The sequence below is a fragment of the Hippocampus guttulatus genome, chromosome 12, assembly GCF_054856545.1.
Source record: "Hippocampus guttulatus isolate MCC_2025c chromosome 12, RoL_Hgut_1.0, whole genome shotgun sequence".
Lineage (NCBI taxonomy): Eukaryota > Metazoa > Chordata > Actinopteri > Syngnathiformes > Syngnathidae > Hippocampus > Hippocampus guttulatus.
Window position 1 is genome coordinate 17,517,783 of NC_141272.1, and position 21,581 is coordinate 17,539,363.

General features: G+C 43.2%; 1 protein-coding gene across 3 annotated transcripts in view; it reads left to right on the top strand.

Annotated features, from left to right (window-relative positions):
* Nucleotides 1-21,581, top strand: part of nf1a (neurofibromin 1a) — an 88,283-nt gene that overhangs the window by 12,489 nt on the left and 54,213 nt on the right. For 2 of the 3 annotated variants that reach the window (XM_086124734.1, XM_086124736.1), the window contains exons 3-20: nt 638-721; nt 1,834-2,024; nt 3,769-3,875; nt 3,971-4,038; nt 5,215-5,290; nt 6,949-7,106; nt 7,191-7,364; nt 8,229-8,357; nt 8,610-8,684; nt 8,779-8,904; nt 9,562-9,699; nt 9,791-9,904; nt 11,256-11,335; nt 12,025-12,148; nt 14,177-14,423; nt 16,942-17,015; nt 19,124-19,207; nt 19,286-19,672. In XM_086124734.1, coding sequence (XP_085980860.1) covers nt 638-721; nt 1,834-2,024; nt 3,769-3,875; nt 3,971-4,038; nt 5,215-5,290; nt 6,949-7,106; nt 7,191-7,364; nt 8,229-8,357; nt 8,610-8,684; nt 8,779-8,904; nt 9,562-9,699; nt 9,791-9,904; nt 11,256-11,335; nt 12,025-12,148; nt 14,177-14,423; nt 16,942-17,015; nt 19,124-19,207; nt 19,286-19,672 — 2,436 coding nt within the window. The remainder of the gene's footprint in view (nt 1-637; nt 722-1,833; nt 2,025-3,768; nt 3,876-3,970; nt 4,039-5,214; nt 5,291-6,948; nt 7,107-7,190; nt 7,365-8,228; nt 8,358-8,609; nt 8,685-8,778; nt 8,905-9,561; nt 9,700-9,790; nt 9,905-11,255; nt 11,336-12,024; nt 12,149-14,176; nt 14,424-16,941; nt 17,016-19,123; nt 19,208-19,285; nt 19,673-21,581) is intronic. The other variant, XM_086124735.1, reaches the window with a different exon arrangement.

A 21,581-nucleotide genomic window follows, 5' to 3' on the forward strand; every position in this document is an offset into this window, starting at 1 on the left:
AACCATTCCAGGAAACGTTTATTTACTCGACTGTCCGTCGAGCCGCAAGCAATTCACTCTGGGCATGGAAATAGCCAGAATCGGACTGAGCAAGAATCGCTTCCTCGTTTTTCAAAGTCTCGTTGATTTGAGTCTTTCCAACTCCAAGCGTCTCCTGAATGTTTCGTACTTTGTAACCCGCTTCGTTTAATCAGATACACTTCACTTTCTCTTCCGTGGCCATTACTGTTCCTCTTCGTTTGGATGCCATGATCTACAGGACGTAAAAATGTTCACAATTCCAGTAAAACTCACTGCAATAAAGAGTCAATTACATGTCGCTGTTTTGGATCCATTGATAGAAAATAGCGGCGCGGACACACTTATTCTGTCGTATCGAGCGGGAGTTGCTTGAACCCTCCCTCCCTGTGCTTTGCAACTTCAATTAACTGTGCCACCTGGCGTTGAAATGCCTGTCATTACAAGTCCAAATGAAATGAATGCAATCATTTACATCGAACCTTAATTGTGTACCAACCTTCGGCAGGCCGGATTAAAAAGACCAATGGGCCGGATCCGGCCCGCGGGCCGTAGTTTGCCACCTGTGGTCTACATCATGTCCGCTCCTAATTATTGACTCTTTGTCTTTATCCCATAGCGAATATTTGGAGAAGCATCAGAGAAAAACCTCTACCTCTCACAGCTCATCATCCTGGATACATTGGAAAAGTGCCTGGCTGGGGTGAGTTCCTTCTCTCATCAAATCTCGCCATCTCCTCTACATCTAGTAACTTTTGAATCCATATAAATAAAAAGAATTTGAACATGTTCAGCTGGCAACTGTTAATTAGTAACTTTAGTAACACCAATATTTTATTTTTAGCGGCAGGCAAAGATTTCACGGTGACCATGTTCTGTTTGCTCTGTCTGCACACACTACTTACTGATGATGGTCTCACACTGTGAAGACACACAAACAGAGTATAAATCAATTACAAGCTAACAGGACAATACTGATTGAAAAAAAAGATATATCCATCCATCCATTTTCTGATCTGCTTATCCTCACAAGGCTCGTGGGGGGTGCTGGAGTCTATCCCAGCTGTCTTCAGGCAGTAGGCGGGGGACGCCCTGAACTGGTTGCCAGCCAATCACAGGGCACACATAGAAGAACAAGAATTCTCGCTCACAATCAAAGCCAGGGACAATTTAAAGTGTTCAATTCATTTACGGTGCATGTTTTTGAAATGTGGGAGGAAACCAGAGCACCCAGAGAAAACCCATGCAGGCACGGGGAGAACATGTAAACTCCACACAGGAAGGCCGTAGTCGTAATCGAACCCTGCCATCTCTGCAGTGTGAGGCCGAGGTGCCTACCAGTCAACCACTGGGCCGCATTCTCACTCTCTCGCTCTTTCTCTATATCTCAAAATTTTACTCATTTATTTGAGTAAATGATTGATTTTGCAAGCAGATGACAGTCACCACAACTCCCCGTCCACTTACACATTGGATTGCACTGAACTGACTACATAAATTCTTATTTCATTGAAAGTTTTTTTGCAGAATGAATCCAAGTCTCTATTATTGAACTTCAGGTTTTTGCTCAGTTAAGGTACTACAGTTCATTGACTTTATGTTATTGAGCAAAATACTGAATACTATTTTATTTCTTTGAACTTAATATGGTACAAGATTCATAGGGTGTAATACAGAGGCCTTAATAAAATTTGATCGATCTATCAATGACACACACACGCGCACACACACACACACACACACAGTATGTATATATTTTTTGTGTTATAGTGAAATATATTGACGGGCGTACTCACTCATGTACTCCTTTCACAGCAATCCAAAGACTCCCTGCGCCTGGATGAGACCATGCTAGTCAAGCAACTATTGCCTGAGATTTGCCATTTCATCCACACGTACCGTGAGGGCCATCAGCATGCAGCTGAACTCCGAGCTTCAGCCTCAGCTGTTCTGTTCTCTCTTAGCTGCAACAATTTCAATGCTGTTTTCAGCCGAATTTCCACCAGGTACGTTCTCCTTGTCAGATTTTTTCTCTTGTTTCAGTGTAAGTTTCACTGTCCGGGAATTGATAATTCGTGGCATACAGCTGTCCTCATCTGATGTCAGTGGACCATGGTGGCCATACCGTGAGTTTTTGTCTCTTTACAGTGAACCCCCGCTATGTCAGGGTTCATCTTTCATGCTCCCGCAGCAGTTTTTTGAAGCGGACTTTTCAGGGTTTATGCAATATACTAAATTATTATTTCTATGATGATTATTATTATTATTATTATTATTACCGTATTTTCCACACTAAAAGGCACATTGGATTATGAGGCGCACCTTCAATTAATGGCCTATATTTTAATGTTTTCATATATTGCACGCACTGGACTATAAGGCGTAATCTACAACGCATCCACTTGATGGAGCTACAGGTACATCTCCGTGCCTTCTCTTCTTCCGTTAGACTCGAGAGGCATTCATGGCCGCCTCCAAACAACGTAAATTAACGATTACTTCAATGAAACTATGAAAATTGAAAATACAGTCATGCATCAAAACCGAAAATCACAAAATAAATTCTATAGCCCCGTAGCTGCAACAGAACGATCATATGTCAGTAAATTTGATCTTAGTTTTACTCTTTGGTGCCTACTACCATCTTTGTTACTGATTATTGCTTTATTGTTGTATATATGTTAGTTGCTCCATGTACAGCACTTTGTATGCAGCAATGGCTGTTTGAAAGTGCTCTATAAATACAGTTGAGTTAAATGGGAGGAGACTGGACTGTCTCAGAAGTGTTTATTTATTCCTTTGTTGTGTACTGTATTCTCAAACGAGGAAATCACAAAACAAAATTCTGTAGTGGGGCTATATAATATATTTCATTTTTCCGAGGCGGTCATGAGCACATCTCGATTTGAACGGAAGAAGAGAAGGCACGGAGAAAGACAAAGAGTACCTGTATTTGTTGAGACTGTGAAAACCATTAATATAGTGTGCGTTTTTAAAAAACACCACCACAGCTCTCCTTTTTTTGGAGCGACAACAAAAACTTATTTAATAAAGCAGCGACACAGTTCACTGAACCAACAGCAAGATATAACATTGTAAGCTTGTCTCCAGCAAGGAGCCATCTTGGGGTCGACGTTTTACCGTAATGACCATACACCAGGCGCACCGGATTTTAAGGCGCGCGGTGAGCTCTTAAGATAATGGAAGATTTTTTTTGGTGCGTCCTATAGTGCGGAAAATACGGTATATGTCTGAATTTAGAGTTGTGCACCTTCAATGCAGTACCACATTTTGCCACATGCCAACACATACAACACGCAAACACAGCTTCACAATAGGTTGATTAATCTGGGAGCACCAGGCCCTCATGATCAGCCGATTTGGCACAGATTTCCAGGGATAGATGGTTCGAAAAAGAGCCATGAGTAGATTGTTTGAATTTTAAATTTAATACCGTAACATACAATTTAAAATATGCATTCTCCTTCGGTGCTCCATTGAATTAAATGCTTATAAACCTTTAGTCAACATTATCCTTGATTAAAAAAAAAATCATGACAGAAATTGCCTTGAATCAAGACCAGATTTGTAGATCAGTGCAGCTTGTCATGACTTGATCATAACTACAGCTTTTGACTATCTTCTGAAATGTTCTGACATCCATGAAAGACACAGGTTGTACATAGCATGGTCACATTTTTTCATGGTTTTTTGTGTGTGCGCGCATGTGATTGTGTGTCTTTTACTCAGGCTACAGGAGCTGACGGTGTGCTTGGAGGACAATGTGGATGTTCATGACATCGAGCTGATGCAGTACATTAATGTGGACTGTTCCAAGCTCAAGAGGCTGCTCCAAGGTTATACACTATAGGGTTTTATGGCTAAAGATTTGCATGATTGGTTTCTGGATTGTGTCAAGTTTGATGATTTTCTGATGTCTATTTTCTTGTAGAAACTGTTCTGAAATTTAAAACGCTTAAAAAGCCTGCACAGCTCGCAGTCATCAACAGTTTAGAAAAGGTAGGTTGTTCCTTTGTGTTCTGTTGAGCTGTCGTGTAGGTGTAACAGCTTCTTTTGTTTAATGAATGCAAGTGCCCTTGAGTTTTGTACCAGTGTGAACATATTTTATTTCCATTTTGACACATCAAATCAATACTTAACACTTCTGGCCTTGAAGCAAACAGTCATAAGGACCCACCCTGGGACTGCAACCTAATAGAACCACGGTCCACAATTACAATTATTTTAATGGGAATTCCGTTCCTACCCAGGCGACCCAGATTTGTACATTAACTCGGAACACACTGTACTTTATACGAACCTACTTCAGTAACGCATTATTACAGTCATGGCGGTAACTTACTGTGTCAATATGTAACCATTGTAATGAGCTTTCTTTTGCTATGCAGGGAAGCTCTTCCGCTGTTTGTGCTCCTGGTGTGCATATGCTCATTGAGACCACTACTGCTTTCCGGTCTCCTTAATATTGAGATTTAATATTAACTAGAAAAGCTATTTCAAGATCGTTTACATTCCTTTAGAGAAGTTATTGGATTGCAATGACTTTGTAGCTAAGCCCAAAGGCGTCGCAACGGAAAAGAAATCATGGTCAAGGTTTCTATTTTGACTATAAAACCTATGAAAATATGAATTGGTAGTTTCATTTCATTTTTGTTAAAAAGTGCACATGGTATAAGCAGGTTAAACCTCTGAGATGTACATATATTCACGGATTCTCATTCACAATGATCAGGGAGCATTCTCTGCTGCATATTTGGATTGGATTGGATACAACTTCATTGTCAAATGTGCTATACAGCACAGATGACATTTCTTCCCTCTCAAGACAACATAAAACAAGAGGAGCTTGTTTTATGTTTATTTGTTCATTCCTCCCCATTGTCCAATTACTCCCTGAAAATTGGGCATCAAACCTGACCTATATGCATCTGGTCGTTTATGATCCTTGACCGACTACACATTTTCTCCAATTATTTGGTCTTTTTACCCCGAAGTCTGGCGATTAGGGTCTGGAAAAACTGGAATTTTGAAATCTCAAATGTGTTGGAACCCAGAACTTTAACACCCCATATAGAAATGGTTGCCAAAAATCCTCACAGGAAAATTCACACACAAAGTAAATAAACTGATTCTTGTTCATCATGTGCACAATCTGCTTTAACTTTTTCTTGACAGGCATTTTGGAACTGGGTTGAAAATTACCCTGATGAATTCACCATGCTCTACCAACGACCTCAAGCAGATATGGCAGGTACAAAAACAATTGAGAATTATTATTTTTTTTATAGTACCAGGGTTGTTAGGAGCCTGTGAACAGCAAACATGCGTGTTACTGCTCATTTAAATGCATTGCTGGGTGGGGGGAATACTTAAATCCCCCAAATTCTAATTCTAAAAACGCAAATAAACATTCAACAAAAATGTTTTCCATGAAAAAACGGGTATAACTCGGGCAAGAAAATCATCCAACTGATCCATGTTTCCATGTTGATGAGAGCATTAAAACGGGAAAAAATAGGACAAAAAAAATATAAAAGGAGAAATATAAAAGGAAATTTAGAAACGATAAAAATGTGAGTAATCACAATTAATTATGTCAGTTGCATTTTAATCACAATTAAATATTTTAATCGGTTGACAGCACTGATATATATATATATATATATATATACTGTGTATATATATATATGTATATATATATACTGTGTATATATATATATGTATATATATATATACTGTGTATATATATATATGTATATATGCGTGTGTGTGTATGTATATATGTGTGTGTGTGTGTGTGTGTGTGTAAAAAAACTGAGGTCATGTTCCAACTCGCTACCCCAACTTCCACATCCCCCAGCTTTCACATTAATGGCACTCCACTAAACGTAGTGGACCATTTCACCTACCTTGGCTCCACTTTATCTTCAAACTGTTCCCTTGACACTGAAGTCCACACCCGTATTAATAAAGCATCATCATCCTTTGGTCGCCTACGCAGCAGGGTCTTTGAAAATCGAAACCTGAAGACCTGTACCAAGATTGCCGTGTACAACGCAGTGTGTCTCTCCACTCTGCTCTACCGGTCAGAGTCATGGACTCATATCGCCGGCACATTACTACCTTGGAAGCCTTCCACATCCGCTGCCTGCAAAAGATCCTTGGCCTGTCCTGGGAAGATCGAATTCCCCATACAGACATCCTCAAAAGCACCAATTCCATCTGCATGGAAGCGGCCGTGGCGAAGAAACATCTTCGGTGGATTGGACACACCATTCGCATGCCAGACAACCGCCTGCCCCGCCAGGTCCTCTATGGCCAACTGAGAGGTGCAAAGCGTTCTTCTGGGGGGCAAAGGCGGCGCCTCAAGGACTACAGCAGGGACCTCCTAAAGCGAGCCAACGTCAACCCCACGCAGCTTGAAACACTTGCACTCAACAGACCAACCTGGCAGATCACTTGTGCCACTGCAATCTCTGAAATACACAAAATTAACCAAGCCAGACGAACCGAGAAACGCATTCAACGACACCACGGGCAGCTGGTACCCCCCTGGTATCCGGTTTCCCTTGCTCCATCTGTGGTCGAGCCTGCGGCTCAAGAATCGGTCTCTATGCCCACGAGAAGTGGCACCAGCAACAGAGTCGCTGCCCCCCCCCCCCCCCCCACCCTACCCATCCTCCCCTCCCTTGGAGCAAGTGTCATCATCAGACATGATGGACAGCCAGAAAGTGTATAATATATATATGTATATATATATATATATATGTATGTATGTATGTACACACACTGTATAACAAAGATGTGGATTGATGGGTGCATATACAGTATGTGTATACTGTACACTCTAAATGTCACTTTTTGTCAATGCCATGGTGGTCCGTCTGTGTGTTTGTGTTACTTCTGCAGAAGCTGCTGAGAAGTTGTTTGACCTGGTGGATAGTTTTGCAGAGAGCGCTAAAAGGAAGGCTGCAGTGTGGCCACTTCAGATCATTCTCTTGATCCTTTGCCCAGAGATCACACACACAATCTCCAAAGACACTGTGGAAGATAGCAAGGCCAACAAGGTGAGCGGGAGAGGGGAACACACCATAAATAACCTACTTTCGTCAGTAATAACTGGCTTTATGTCTTTCCTGTTGTGCCTGCAGAAACTGTTTTTGGACAGTTTACGGAAGGCTTTGGCCGGCCAGGGTGGTAGTAAGCAACTGATGGAGAGCGCTGCTATCGCCTGTGTAAAACTGTGTAAAGCATCAACTTATATTAATTGGGAGGACCACTCAACTATTTTTCTCCTTGTCCAGTCCATTGTCATGGATCTCAAGGTCTGAATATTTACTTAAGTTCTCGCCTTTCTCTTTTTTGTTTGTATTTGATTGTGTGAAAGAATGCAATATCAAGTTTAAATTCAACCCCTCTGTCAAGAGTCATTTTTATTTGTTCCATACAAAAGATAAAAGGCGTTTCGTACTAACCTTGAAAAGTCCAATTATTTGTGTACTCATGCCACCCTTGTCACTCTCCACTATTTTTTCTAATTCTATGGAGTTGAAGGGATGGCTCAATCCACTATTCACGGGATATTAGACTTATTTAGCCATTGTCAGCAGTAAAAAGTTAATGTTTTTTCTGTAATGAATGTGATAACTTCATTCATTTTCATGTACAATTAGCACCTTCAAAAACACATTTTGCCAGTCGTTATCGACTCAAAATGAAGTCACATGTGATCAGGGCTCAGGGAACAGCAACATCACATTCATTATAGACAAAATGTGAACTTTTCAATGGTGCAAATTGCTGAATAAATGAAGTCTGCTTTTAGACATTCATCTGTTATGGTTCTCGTGAGATGCACACTACCACTGCTGACATTGACAACATCAACCTCACAAATTCAGTGAACTTTGAAGGCATCACTCGCGTCAAGCCCCTTCATTCAGTGACAGTGTTACTTCATACAAATACACAAGTAGGACCTTTTTGGAACAGATTTGGACTTTGCATACATTTATTTATTTGATTGTAGTTTTATACTTTTGTTTCTCAGTAAGAAAACCAAAACCATCCTTGCATGCTCGCGGTATTTGCTATGTTCGCCTTAATTGCTTCGTAGTGTGATGTGAGAATAGAATATAATTACCCGAATTTTACATGGTCTGACATCTGTCTCTTGTCCATGTCACAAGGCTTTGCTGTTCAACCCAGCAAAACCCTTCTGGAGGGGGGCGGGCAGCCAGAATGCTGATGTTGAGCTCATGATGGACTGCTTTGTCTCCTGTTTCCGCATCAACCCTCATAACAACCAGCACTTTAAGGTGGGTTAATATAAACAATCCTGCAAAGTCATTTATGAAGCAGATGCCTGTGCACTACTGTCAGTGTTTTTACCACAGTGGCTTGAAAATAATTCAAATGCATTGCAGGAGCCGTGCCGCAAAATGAAACAATACGATTTGACGTAATCTTTACTGCTGCCTTAGTTCTCATCAAAAATAAATAAATAGGATTATTTGAGGAAATTAATTCAGAGTTCTGACAGCCAGTCTTTTTTTTTTTTTTTTTTGAAGGTGTGCTTGGCTTCATCTTCTCCTTCAACCTTCCACTTTGTCCTGGTCAACTCATTGCACAGAATAATCACCAATGTAAGTATCCAGAGCACCATTAGACCGATATTTTGTTTTATGCATGTCTTTACTTTGCTCTCATTCACTTCACATTGCATGTGCCCTCATGCAGTCTCATCTGGACTGGTGGCCGAAGATAGATGCGGTGTACTGTTACTCTGGAGAACTCCGCTTTATGTTCTCAGACACCCTCAACCGGGTTGTCCAAAATACCCATGCTCCTCTTCGCATGACACCGGTAAGTATGCAAATTCTTATGGTAAATACAGTAGAATAATGAAGACTGGACTTTATTTTCTCAGAATCAATTTGTCCCTGGAATAATGATTGGTTTTGTTCAAGAATATGATGCAAGCTCCAAATAGTGAAGATCATGTGATCGTTATATTTATTGAAGTGGGGGTGGGACCTCAATATGCGTTTTTTGAAATCTTCTGCATTGAACAAAAACTGGGCACTTGGACTTGCAGTCTGAGTCCAGGATGAATGTACAGATGTGTGCATGTGGTACGTGCACTATACGCGTCACCAAACACAAATTGTAGCATCGTTATCTTCAAAATCTGAAAGGCGTGATTTCGGGCACATTTTTGAAAGTAGGCCATTTACAAAATTTGATTTGGTTATGTAATTTCACACTTGTGTGGACTCTCCGAATCCCCAAATATTTGTATCACAGTTGTTTAAAGTCTCTTTTACCTAATATGTCTGGAAACTCCACCTCTCTAAATTGAGGCCATTAGAGCCTGATCCATGGAAGCATGTTTCTAAAATAAGTGTCTAAAGACTGAGCATGACCAGTGTACTCTTGTCATCATTGAGATTGTCATCAATGTTGTTGATTCATTGTTACGTTGTTGAGTCTTATCATTTTTCTCACCTTTATCTCGGACAGAGTTTGACTTTCAAGGGGAAGATGACAACCAGCCTTAAGTTCAAAGAGAAAACCACCGAACTGGATACGAGAAGTTACAAGTGCCTCCTGCTTGCTCTGGTCAAACTAATCCATGCTGACCCCAAGCTCATGTTGCATGTGAGTGATTGTCTGTCTTACTTTCATTCACGCAGGTTCAAGGCCCATTCTAGCTGGACGAGAATCTTTAATTCACATTGTTGTCCACTAGAACCCTGTGAAGCAAGCTCCAGACATGCAGAGCAGCACAGCTGAGCTCATAATTGGTCTGGTGCAACTAGTGCCTCTCGCCAACACAACCCAACTCTCACAAGAAGCCATGGAGGTTTGAGGCTGAATATGATTTATTTTCCCTGTGTGGAGTTTGCATGTTCTCCCCGGGCCTGCGTGGGTTTTCTCCGGGTGCTCCGGTTTCCTCCCACATTCCAAAAACATGCATGGCAGGCTGATTGGACGCTCTAAATTGTCCCTAGGTGTGAGTGTGGGCGTGAATGGTTGTTCGTCTCTGTGTGCCCTGCGATTGGCTGGCAACTGATTCAGGGTGTCCCCCGCCTACTGCCCGAAGACGGCTGGGATAGGCTCCAGCACCCCCCGCGACCCTAGTGAGGATCAAGCGGTTCTGAAAATGGATGGATGGATGGATATTTATTTATTATTATTTTAATTGCACATCTACTGATCCTAAGACTGGTAGAATCGCTACAATTTACAGTTAATATAAATTAACAAAGAATAGTTTTGGTAACATTGTTTTATTATTCTGTAACAAAATAGATTTGCAGTGCATCGATTTGCCAGAGGAAAAAAATGTGAGTGCCCCTGTGTACTGTCGAGGGGAAACCAAGATAACAAAAGTCTTTGAACAACAATGAGATTTATTTTAGCTGCAGCTGTTGAGAAACACCATGTGACAGAGTGTAAAGTCTGTAACAGAGCGTCTCTCCCCCGGCAGGGGTGATGTCCCTGCTTTCATACCGTCTTATCATCAAGGTGGAGTCAACTCATAGCACAAAAGCTAATTGCATGGCCTAACATGGTCATCTTCACAATACCTTTATACCGTTGGTCGGTGAAACATGATCTTCAGCATGCACCAGCCACATCAGACCTGCACCCCCCCCCCCCCACCCCACCAGCCAGAACACAAGAAAAGAAACAAAGATGCCATTGTTACAGCCGTAGACGCAGATGGCATGACACAGTTTAAACTCAACCCTGTTCAAGCAATAATTGAGAAGAAAACACAAATATATTAACACAAAACATGTCATTTAATAAACAAATAGAGTATTGTATATTAACATGATATATTGTTTAAAATTTTACTTTATATATTAATAAAGATTGAATCATGTAGAACAGTGAATCATAAAGCAACATCAAAGGACTCAAACCTTGAATTCGCTCAATCGTTCCTAATTAAAATCCCCAGCAAGAATTGAGAAGCACAAAATTTGTTAATGTGCTACTTTTTAAATTGTCCAATAATGCTGCCGCAACACGTAAATTTCCTTGGGCAGGGATTATTAGTCTTTTCTTCTTATTTTATATGTTCACAATCTTTATGAAAATGTTTTGTTTTTTACATTCAATGGTTTTGCAATTGTCTGAAAAAGGTTGCTTCTTCATTGTGGTTTTGTCCTTTGTTTTTCTTTTATCTCCTACGATCTGTTTAGGCTCTTTTAGTACTGCACCAGCCAGAATCCATTGAACAGTGGAATCCTGATGCTCCGATAGAGACTTTCTGGGATATCAGGTACTCTAAGGCAGTGGTTCCCACTCAGTGTGCAGTGATGTGAGAGATCATAAGGTGTGCTGTGCCAATAATCGAATGTCAACAATTACAAAAAGAAATGTGACTTTTCATGGGAATGGAATGCACCTGTAAAGTGACACATAAGCGCACAGAACAGGAGAAGTGAACCAATCTCTTTTTTCATCAATGGATGCTACAGCTTCTTGTTGACTTTGAATCTTAGCTTGTAGCCGACGTGTGCACATTTTGAGCATGACGTCTCTGATCCACTGGTTAAAGGACACTTTGACTCTCTCCTCTTTCATCTCAAACTGCTTCAAACAACAAAGCGTGTGATGGAAAAGTGGTTAGGACTGCACGACTGTCCGTGTTTTATGTTATGTGTTGTGTTTATTATTTTACTTTATGTTAACTGTTTTGTTAAGCGCTTTGTTACAGCTGCCGCTGTTGTGAAAGCGCGATATAAATCAGCATGTATTGTATTGTAGAACTTGACGTTACGTGGCGCAGAGGGTTTAAGCAAATACATGTAAATTTGTAGGTCTCACCCAGAAAGAAAATAGTCTGTCACTGCATTCATAAATGCACTATTTTTTACTGAAAGTTTTGGCTTGGTACAGACACTCAAGTCAAGCCTAATTTTAAGATGATTTACTTAGGCCTTTACGACACACATCGTTATCCATTAGTTCACAGGTGCAGTTCCTCATCTGCCGCAAACTGATTGGCCAGCAGATGGTCAATGGCACCGAAGTTCTCAAGTGGTTGCGAGAGATCTTAATTTGCAGGAATAAATTTCTGCTCAAGAACAAGGTACTGTCTTCCCTATTTGTGCATCAAACAACTGTTAATATGCAGCTGGTGTATTCAATGGAAATCACATCCAATGGTAATACCTGTAACTGTACGGTCAATATTTAAGTATATACTTTCCAGCGGACCTTTTGTTGCTCACTGTCTGACAATGCAAAAACTCAACCACTGAGAAATGGCTGTCAAAACAGTGCCTCTTTAGTAAAGTAGAAAACTGCTCGCTGCCATGTCGTCGCCAGTTCATCAGCAAAAAAATTAAAAAAAATAAAAAATCTAGAATGCTAACTGGGGTATGATATATTGACGTTTTAAGGCCACATTACGATATTACAGCGTTATTAGAACAATAACTTGAGGGAAAATGCCATGTTGTGGAAATTTAAGTGCCAGGAAAGTTGCCCTTTGTTAAAACAAAAAAGTGAACACAACTATGAAAATGTCAAACACATTGGTCAATATAGAAATTAAATAATGCCTATTTAAACAAAACATGCCAAATATTTTGTCAACAATTGCATTGAATGTCTCCACATCAACCATGTGAATCATTATACAAACCGCTTTCCGATCCGCTTATTCTCACAAGGGTCGCGGGGGGTGCTGGAGCCCATCCCAGCTGTCTTCGGGCAGTAGGCGGGAGACACCCTGAACCGTTTGCCAGCCAATCGCAGGGCACACAGACGAACAACCATCCACACTCACACCTAGGGACAATTTAGAGTGTTCAATCAGCCTGCCATGCGTGTTTTTGGAATGTGGGAGGAAACCGGAGTACCCGGCGAAAACCCACGCAGGCCCCGGGAGAACATGCACACTCCACACAGGGAGGCCGGAGCTGGAATTGAACTGTAAGGTCTACACGCTAACCACTGGACCACCGGGCCGCCCTATACAAACATGTCTAACAATTTATTTCAAAATATGTACATAGTGCAAAGTATTTTATAAAAATAGAAACCAGAAAAAATTGAGGTAATCAAAGCATATAACATGAAAAAAAGCTGTTGCCAAGTCCAGTAACATTCTTATACACAAATATATTCAAACTAGCATATAAAAAAACGACTAGCAAAACCCAACTAAAAATATCCAGAATATTGGCAGACTACTGACATGATCTTTCGTCTCTAAGCAACAACTTATTGCGCTTCATATCAGGTATTTTTTTATAATTTTTTTCCAGACATTCTAAGATATTAAAGCACTGCTGTGCATGTTACGCTGGAGGTTATTTTTAGTTTACAAAGGAGCAAGACGTAACCAAGCTGGGCCGTGATAGGTCGAGAGGCTCAGGGTGGATCTCAAGTCTCTTCCCAGCTTTTGCCTCCTATATATGACTATGTGACAAAAAAAATTTGCAAAATGAGACGAGCCCTTAAGACTTTTTAGGCTCCCACGGAATTCTTGGGCGGCATGGTTTTCAAGTTGACAGGGCAATGTTTCACTTTTCAGATGGCTGGCCACTCATGATGTAGTGCCGTGTACACTGGCAGCATCTGATACCGTCCGTCACTTCGCATGACATTATTGTGAGAATTTTGAAACAGAGGTACCGAGATATATGGAATACTGCGCCATCCCTAATACGAATGTTGTTTTTTTTAAATGGCAGATTTACCGGTCATACTTTAGGTGCTACTTTACGTGTAGGCACACTCAAGGGTTTAAAAATAGGTTAATACCGAATAATTCCCCATCCCATGTAGAAAAAACATTTTCCATCCACACTGCCTCATGTGTTTCATAAAACTGCAAGCTAAGGCTAAAAAATAAAACAAGCGCGCATATCGCTGGCGTCTGGACGGAACTTCCTATGTCACAATTTGGTATCTACACTGATGGTGAGTCCAAACATTAATTGTTGTTCGTTTTACAGATTACTGACCATTCGACCAATCTAAAGTGTTGAAAATGGCTTTCTCTCTTCGATGAAGCAGTGTTATTGGTTGAACTGTGATGGTATTTATAGACAGCTTTGTATCATGCCCTATCAATTATGTTTAATGCATATCTTTGTGCTTGCAACAGGAGTGTGCCACCATGGGTGGAGGTATTCCAATCTGCAGGCAGGCTCAGACCAAGCTTGAAGTGTGTCTCTATATGTTCCTGTGGAGTTCAGACACAGAGGCTGTGTTAGTTGCCATGTCATGTTTCCGCCACCTTTGTGAAGAAGCTGACATCCGTAGTGCTGCTGACGAAGTGTCCGTCCAGACCATCCTGCCCAACTATGCCACTTTCAGTGAACTTGCCTCAATAAGCAACATGATGGGAACAGGTGAGTGAAACATCCATCCATCCATCCATCATCTACCGCTTATCCGGGGCCGGGTCGCGGGGGCAACAGCTTTAGCAGGGAAGCCCAGACTTCCCTCTCCCTAGCTACTTCTTCCAGCTCTCCCCGGGGGACCCCGAGACGTTCCCAGGCCAGCTGGGTGACATAGTCTCTCCAGCGTGTCCTGGGTCTTCCTCGGGGTCTCCTCCCGGTGGGACATGCCCGGAACACCTCACCAGGGAGGCGCTCAGGAGGCATCCGAATCAGACGCCCAAGCCACCTCATCTGTCTCCTCTCGATGTGGAGGAGAAGCGGCTCGACTCTGAGCCCCTCCCGGATGACCGAGCTTCTCACCTTATCTCTAAGGGAGAGCCCGGACACCCTGCGGAGAAAACTCATTTCGGCCGCTTGTATCCGGGATCTCGTTCTTTCGGTCACGACCCATAGCTCGTGACCATAGATGAGGGTTGGAACGTAGATCGACCGGTAAATTGAGAGCTTCGCCCTTTGGCTCAGCTCCTTCTTCACCACGACAGACCGATACAACGTCCGCATCAGAGCAGACGCTGCACCGATCCGCCTGTCGATCTCCCGCTCCCTCCTGCCCCCACTCGTGAACAAGACCCCAAGATACTTGAACTCCTCCACTTGGGGCAAGATCTCCTCCCCGACCCGGAGGGGGCACTCCACCCTTTTCCGAGTGAGGACCATGGTTTCAGATTTGGAGGTGCTGATTTTCATCCCACCCGCTTCACACTCGGCTGCGAAACGCTGCAGTGAGAGTTGGAGAGCCCTGTTTGAAGGAGCCAACAGCACCACATCATCTGCAAAAAGCAGGGATGCAATACTGAGGCCCCCAAAACGGACCCCCTCAACGCTTCGGCTGTGCCTAGAAATTCTGTCCATAAAGGTGATGAACAGAATCGGCGACAAAGGGCAGCCTTGGCGGAGTCCTACCCCCACTGGAAACGATTCCGACTTACTGCCGGCAATGCGAACCAAACTCTGACATCGGTGGTATAGTGACCGAACAGCCCGTATCAGGGGGTTCGGTACCCCATACCCACGAAGCACCCCACCACAGAACTCCCCGAGGGACACGGTCAAACGCCTTCTCCAAGTCCACAAAACACATGTAGACTGGTTGGGCGAATTCCCACATACCCTCGAGGACCCTGCTAAGGGTGTAGAGCTGGTCCACTGTTCCACGGCCGGGACGAAAACCACACTGCTCCTCCTCAATCTGAGGCTCGACTTCCTGACGGACCCTCCTCTCCAGCACCCCTGAATAGACCTTACCAGGGAGGCTGAGGAGTGTGGTCCCTCTGTAGTTGGAACACACCCTCCGGTCCCCCTTTTTAGAAAGAGGGACTACCACCCCGGTCTGCCAATCCAGAGGCACTCTCCCTGTTGACCACGCGATGTTGCAGAGGCGTGTCAACCAGGACAGCCCCACAAACCAGAGCCCTGAGGAACTCCGGGCGGATCTCATCCACACCTGGGGCCTTGCCACCGAGGAGCTTTTTAACCACATCGGTGACTTCAACAACAGAGATAGGAGAGCCCACCTCAGAGTCCCCAGGCTCTGCTTCCTCCAAGGAAGGCGTGTTGGTGGAGTTGAGGTCTTCGAAGTACTCTGCCCACCGGTTCACAACGTCCCGAGTCGAAGTCGGCAGCGCCCATCCCCACTGTACACAGTGTTAGTGGTGCACTGCTTCCCCCTCCTGAGACGTCGGATGGTGGACCAGAATTTCCTCGAAGCCGTCCGGAAGTCGGCTTCCATGGCCTCACCGAACTCTTCCCACGCTCTGGTTTTTGCCTCGGCGACCACCGAAGCTGCGTTCCGCTTGGCCAGTCGATACCCGTCAGCTGCGTCTGGGGTCCCACAGGCCATAAAGGCTCGATAGGACTCCTTCTTCAGCTTGACGGCATCCCTTACTGCTGGTGTCCACCAGCGAGTACGGGGGTTGCCGCCACGACAGGCACCAACCACCTTACGGCCACAACTCAGATTGGCCGCCTCAACAATAGAGGCACGGAACATGGTCCACTCGGGCTCAATGTCCCCCGCCTCCCCCGGAACATGGGAAAAGCTCTGTCGGAGGTGGGAGTTGAAACTCCTTCTGACAGGGGATTCCGCCAGACGCTCCCAACAAACCCTCACAATACGTTTTGGTCTGCCAGGACGGACCGGCATCTTCCCCCACCATCGGAGCCTACTCACCACCAGGTGGTGATCAGTTGACAGCTCCGCCCCTCTCTTCACCCGAGTGTCCAGAACATGCGGCCGCAAATCCGATGATACAACTACAAAGTCGATCATCGAACTGCGGCCTCGGGTGTCCTGGTGCCAAGTGCACATATGGACACCCTTATGTTAGAACAAGGTGTTCGTTATGGACAATCCGTGACGAGCACACGAGAGTCAAACAAACAAAACTCATTGTAGTGACCAAAAGTAGGATAGTGTGTAATCTCTTTTGCATCCTCCTCACTTATACGGTTTTGTTTGTGCTCTGAGGTCGCTCTACATTGCAAAAGAGAGTCATGTCCTTGCTCAGGAGGATCGAGCATCCCACACTAGGAAACATTGAGGTGAAGTGATTCTCATGTTTTGCAAATGATTGGAAGCATGGTAACTAAAACCAGCCCCTTTTGTAATGTGAATGCATGCAGTAATAATAATAACATATTTGGTAAAGTCATTTAATTTAGGTGGAATCTTGGTTCACACACTCAATTTGTCCTGAGTCTCCATGAGTCAGTGGTTCTTAACCTTGTTAGAGGTACCGAACCCAACCAGTTCATTTGAACATTCATCGAACCCTTCATTACTGAAAAATAAAAATCGGATTCAAAAAGTGTTCTTTTAGTTTTGCTGGTGCGAGATTAGAGTTGCTCAACTTGGCATGACAAATCATGCAGATAGGATGCTGAGTCCCATCACGTTCCGTGATGAATGTGAATCCATGTAGTACATATTCATCCGACCACTTTCTTTTTTTGCTCGACATAGTTAGCATCCATTAAAACATTCTAAAAAAAAATCACACGACGTACTATCACGACAGTTACACGTTGACGACCGATCGAACTACATTTCGCGCAGCACTGATTGAACAAACAATCTAATGTGATCATCTGCAGCCAGTGGTGGCCAAGCGAGCGTGTCATAATTAATTGACATGTTGAGTCAGGTGTGTAACCTCCATGGCAGAGGCTCCGTCAAACCCCTGAGACCGATTCACCGAACCCCTGGGGTTCGATTGAACCCAGCCAGGTGAAGAACCACTGCCATGAGTGAACCGAAACATTCAGTCATGTTTCCCATTGAAATGAATGGGAATTGATCCGTTCTAAGCCCACAACAACGTTACGGTACGTTTACCTTGTTTTATCGGTGTGTAGGCAAAAATAATTATAGAAAACACACATTATTGTGAAGAAATAAAACTCTCTTCGCGAGCAAAACATTGTGCAATTTCATAACGACCAAGACTTAGACCAAGTAATGTCTATGCCACGTGATATAAACCAGGGCTGGGCAAACTTTTTGACTTGTGGGCCACAATGGGTTCTAAATGCATGTAGTCTTACAGCTCAGTAAGCACATGCAAATAAATCTACAACTCCATTTACTAACAGTGTGCACTGAGGACTGCGACTCTCAAATGTGCAAAGTATCTAGGTAGTAGGTTGTAATACGTCAATGAATATGCAAGATGCAGGGTTTACACACTAATTAGCACAATACTTGGAGGAGAACATACAGTAATGTATGACAGTGTTTTTCAAACCCTGTGCCGCGGCACACCATGATATTGTCAGGTGTGCCATGGGAAATTATACAATATGTATGTATGCCTGTGCGGTTGATTGCCTGGAAGAGTCACATGTAGTACTCTTCCATACCGGTAGGGAGCAGCAGCAGCTAGCTAATTGCCCAATTCTTCGAGACAAGCGAAGTTTCCAGCGCGAGGCAATACAACGTATTTAGGTATCTTTCATTTAGATTTACTTTTACCGGAAATGCAACGGCACCAATGTTCCCTCTAAAACTGCGCAATTCCACACTGGTCACACACTCTCAGCGCACAAGAAAACCTATCCAGCGGAATGAACGCACTGCAAATGAAATAGATAACTTTTTTTTCTGTATCAATTTGCAAAACGGCGCTTGAGTCTGTTCACTGCCGAATAGTGACGTCATCCACGAAGAATAAGCCACAGCATATAAAATAATTTTGCTGCACGGTTAAGTTTGAACCGGGCCAAGCCGCGGTCAACAGCGGGCTGTCAAACCCTTTTCTTTCGTGCAGAACAACTGTGTGTGTGGCTTGCCAGACTAATACACAGTAATACACAGCACTCCATTAAAGGTCCACCATTGGTCAGTGCACCATCTGTTGGGGGAATGCAGGTGTTGCGGGAACAAGATTAAATAATGGGGTTATTTGAATTTTTTTGTTGTTATTGATGTTGGACAAGTTTGCTGATGTCAATCACAAGTTTGTTCATGTCAATCCCAACCATAACTGAGCTTGCCATGTCCATGCCATGACTGGAATCAAAGTACTGAACCAAGGATATATTTCTTTAAAAGTTTTGTTTGTGAACCGAGGTTCTACTTTTCTCTTAACAAAGTCATTGTGTTGATGTTTTTTCACTTCTGTTAATATTGTGTGTGATTTTTCCGCCTTAAGGCTTGGGAGGACACATATGCTAAATGGGACCAAGCAACAAAACAAATCCTAAATTTCCCCAAAAACAAGGCAGATGATGGGCAGGTAGGTATCCTACAAAGGGATCAGTCACTTATACCTGTTTCTGTGATATAGTCGTTTCAATACGTCGTTTCCCAACAGCAGGAGTGGATCAACATGACAGGCTTTCTCTGTGCCCTGGGCGGTGTTTGCCTCCAGCAACGCAGCACGCCTGGCCCTGCCACCTATAGCCCACCTATGGGCTCAATGAGTGAGCGCAAGCATTCTATGATTTCCATGGGGCCGTGTGAGATCTTGAACCCCATGGCCTCAGCCTCCTGCTCCTCATCAGCTTCGAGTGAGACACCAGTCAGCCGCTTTATCGATCGGCTGCTGGCCTTGCTGGTGTGTGGCCATGACAGAGTCGGCCTTCATGTCCGTACCAACGTGAAAGACTTGCTGGGGTTGGAGCTTAGCCCTGCCCTTTACCCCATGCTCTTCAATAAGTTGAGGAACAGCATTGGTAAATTCTTCGACGCACAGGGTCCGGTGAGTGGAGGCTACTAACCCTCATATCCAATCTAGTAGTATTGGTTTCTTGTTCACCTTCAATGTCCAATGGCCATAACTAACGGAGTATTGACGATGAGATTATTTTACACATGCCATTTTTTTGTAAACTAATTTTTTAAGTTTGTTCAGAGACAAATATTTTTCAGATATTTGTAGCAGCCATATTGTAACTCAATGGGGGACTTTGAAGTTTTTAAAACACTTTTTAACCTGTGTTAAACTGTCTGTATAGCCTGACTGTATAATATTTTTTATGATCTGAATGAAACAAATCTGAGTGAGAAGAACTGTGACTGTAGGAGGTGTAACCAAGGGGTGTTGTCACTCATTTGCGGGAGCACCTCATAGCCACACGGATACGCCAGCCAGCGGCTTCGGTTGTCATTGTGCACATATGTTCTAAAAAATATAACATCAACCAGTAACATTTAGTGCTTTGCAGCACGCCAGCATGAATAGGTTATGCACGTTGCAAGTAAGGCTGGTTCAAAACCGCAGACTACCCCTTTGACCCATTGAGGCTACGTCTTCTCAGCCTGATTAAGATGATATAAGAAAACCTTTATTTGTCTCATAATGGAGAAATTCCCAATTTACAGCAGCATAATTTCATAATTGTGAAAGGGAAAAGTAGAAGAACAAAAAGTATATAAATAAATATAAATATAAGCATATTAAGTGGGGGTGAGTCCAGGTTTTCAGGTCTGTCTATTCAATAGCCTGATAGCAGTCGGCAGGAACGAGCGGCGCTACCTCTTCATGCAGCGTGGGTGTATCAGTCTCTGGTTGAAGGAGCTGCCCAGTGCTGTCAGGGTGGACTGGAGGGTCTGTCCATCATAGCTTTGAGCTTGGCGAGCATCCTCCTGTTGCCCACCTCCTCCAGAGTGTCCAGGGAGCCGCCCAGGACAGAGCTTTTAACAGACAGAGATTGTAACAGCATTCAAATTTTCTTTTCAATAATTGCACATGATGAGCCAAAAACATGGGTGAGCTGAACTGCTGCCAGTCATACATTGTTCCCAGCATGTTTGTTGATTCTGTGGCATTGCCAGGGTTCCCACGGGTCCTTAAAGTTCATAAAAATCCATTTAAAAAAAGCTGTAAAATTATGTTCTTAATTGTCCTTAATTTTCAGGGAAAGCTTCTATAATCAATAAAAATCCATAAAAATTAACCTGTGGTGTTCATTTCATTTGTGTATGTAATTCTCCCCACCCTTCCAATTAATAGTTTTGTTGAAAAATGCGCCTGGCGCCCTTCCCCTCAAACCCCGCTGTCGGGCTACATGCAATACAGCAATGATTTGAACACCAGCTCAGTGATCTCTGTTCATTAAATCCATCGTGAATCCCCTGCTCAATGGAGAAAAAGTCCTTAAAAATGGCTAAATTAGCCCTCAAAAATCCTTAAAAGGTCCATAAATAAAAAGCAAGTGGAAGAGTGGGAACCCTGATTGCTCCTTACTGTACAAAGGTATAAATGCCTCGCAATAAGAATCATCAACACCTTCTGATATTCTATTACACAATTGCTTTGCCTTTGTGACGTCCTGCTCGGATCTGGGCATTGGAATATTCCTCACTCTCCACAGTATACACAGTAAAATACATATAATTACAACGGCCTACAGCCACATACTGAAAATTCCATACAGGAAACTGTCATTCTCCCTAATTGTATGATTGAGGCGGCACTATTATTGCTACACTGTAGAATTCGGGCCACCCAAAGCGAGTAAAGCGAGCCTAGCTATGAGATTGTTCTGAAAAAGGGGCATTGGTCTAGATTTGTTTTTTAAAAACCCCAAACAAACAAAAAACCCATAAAAGTACTGTCCGGATGCAACAAGTGGTTCTTGATGCTCTTAGCACATTGTTTGTGTTTG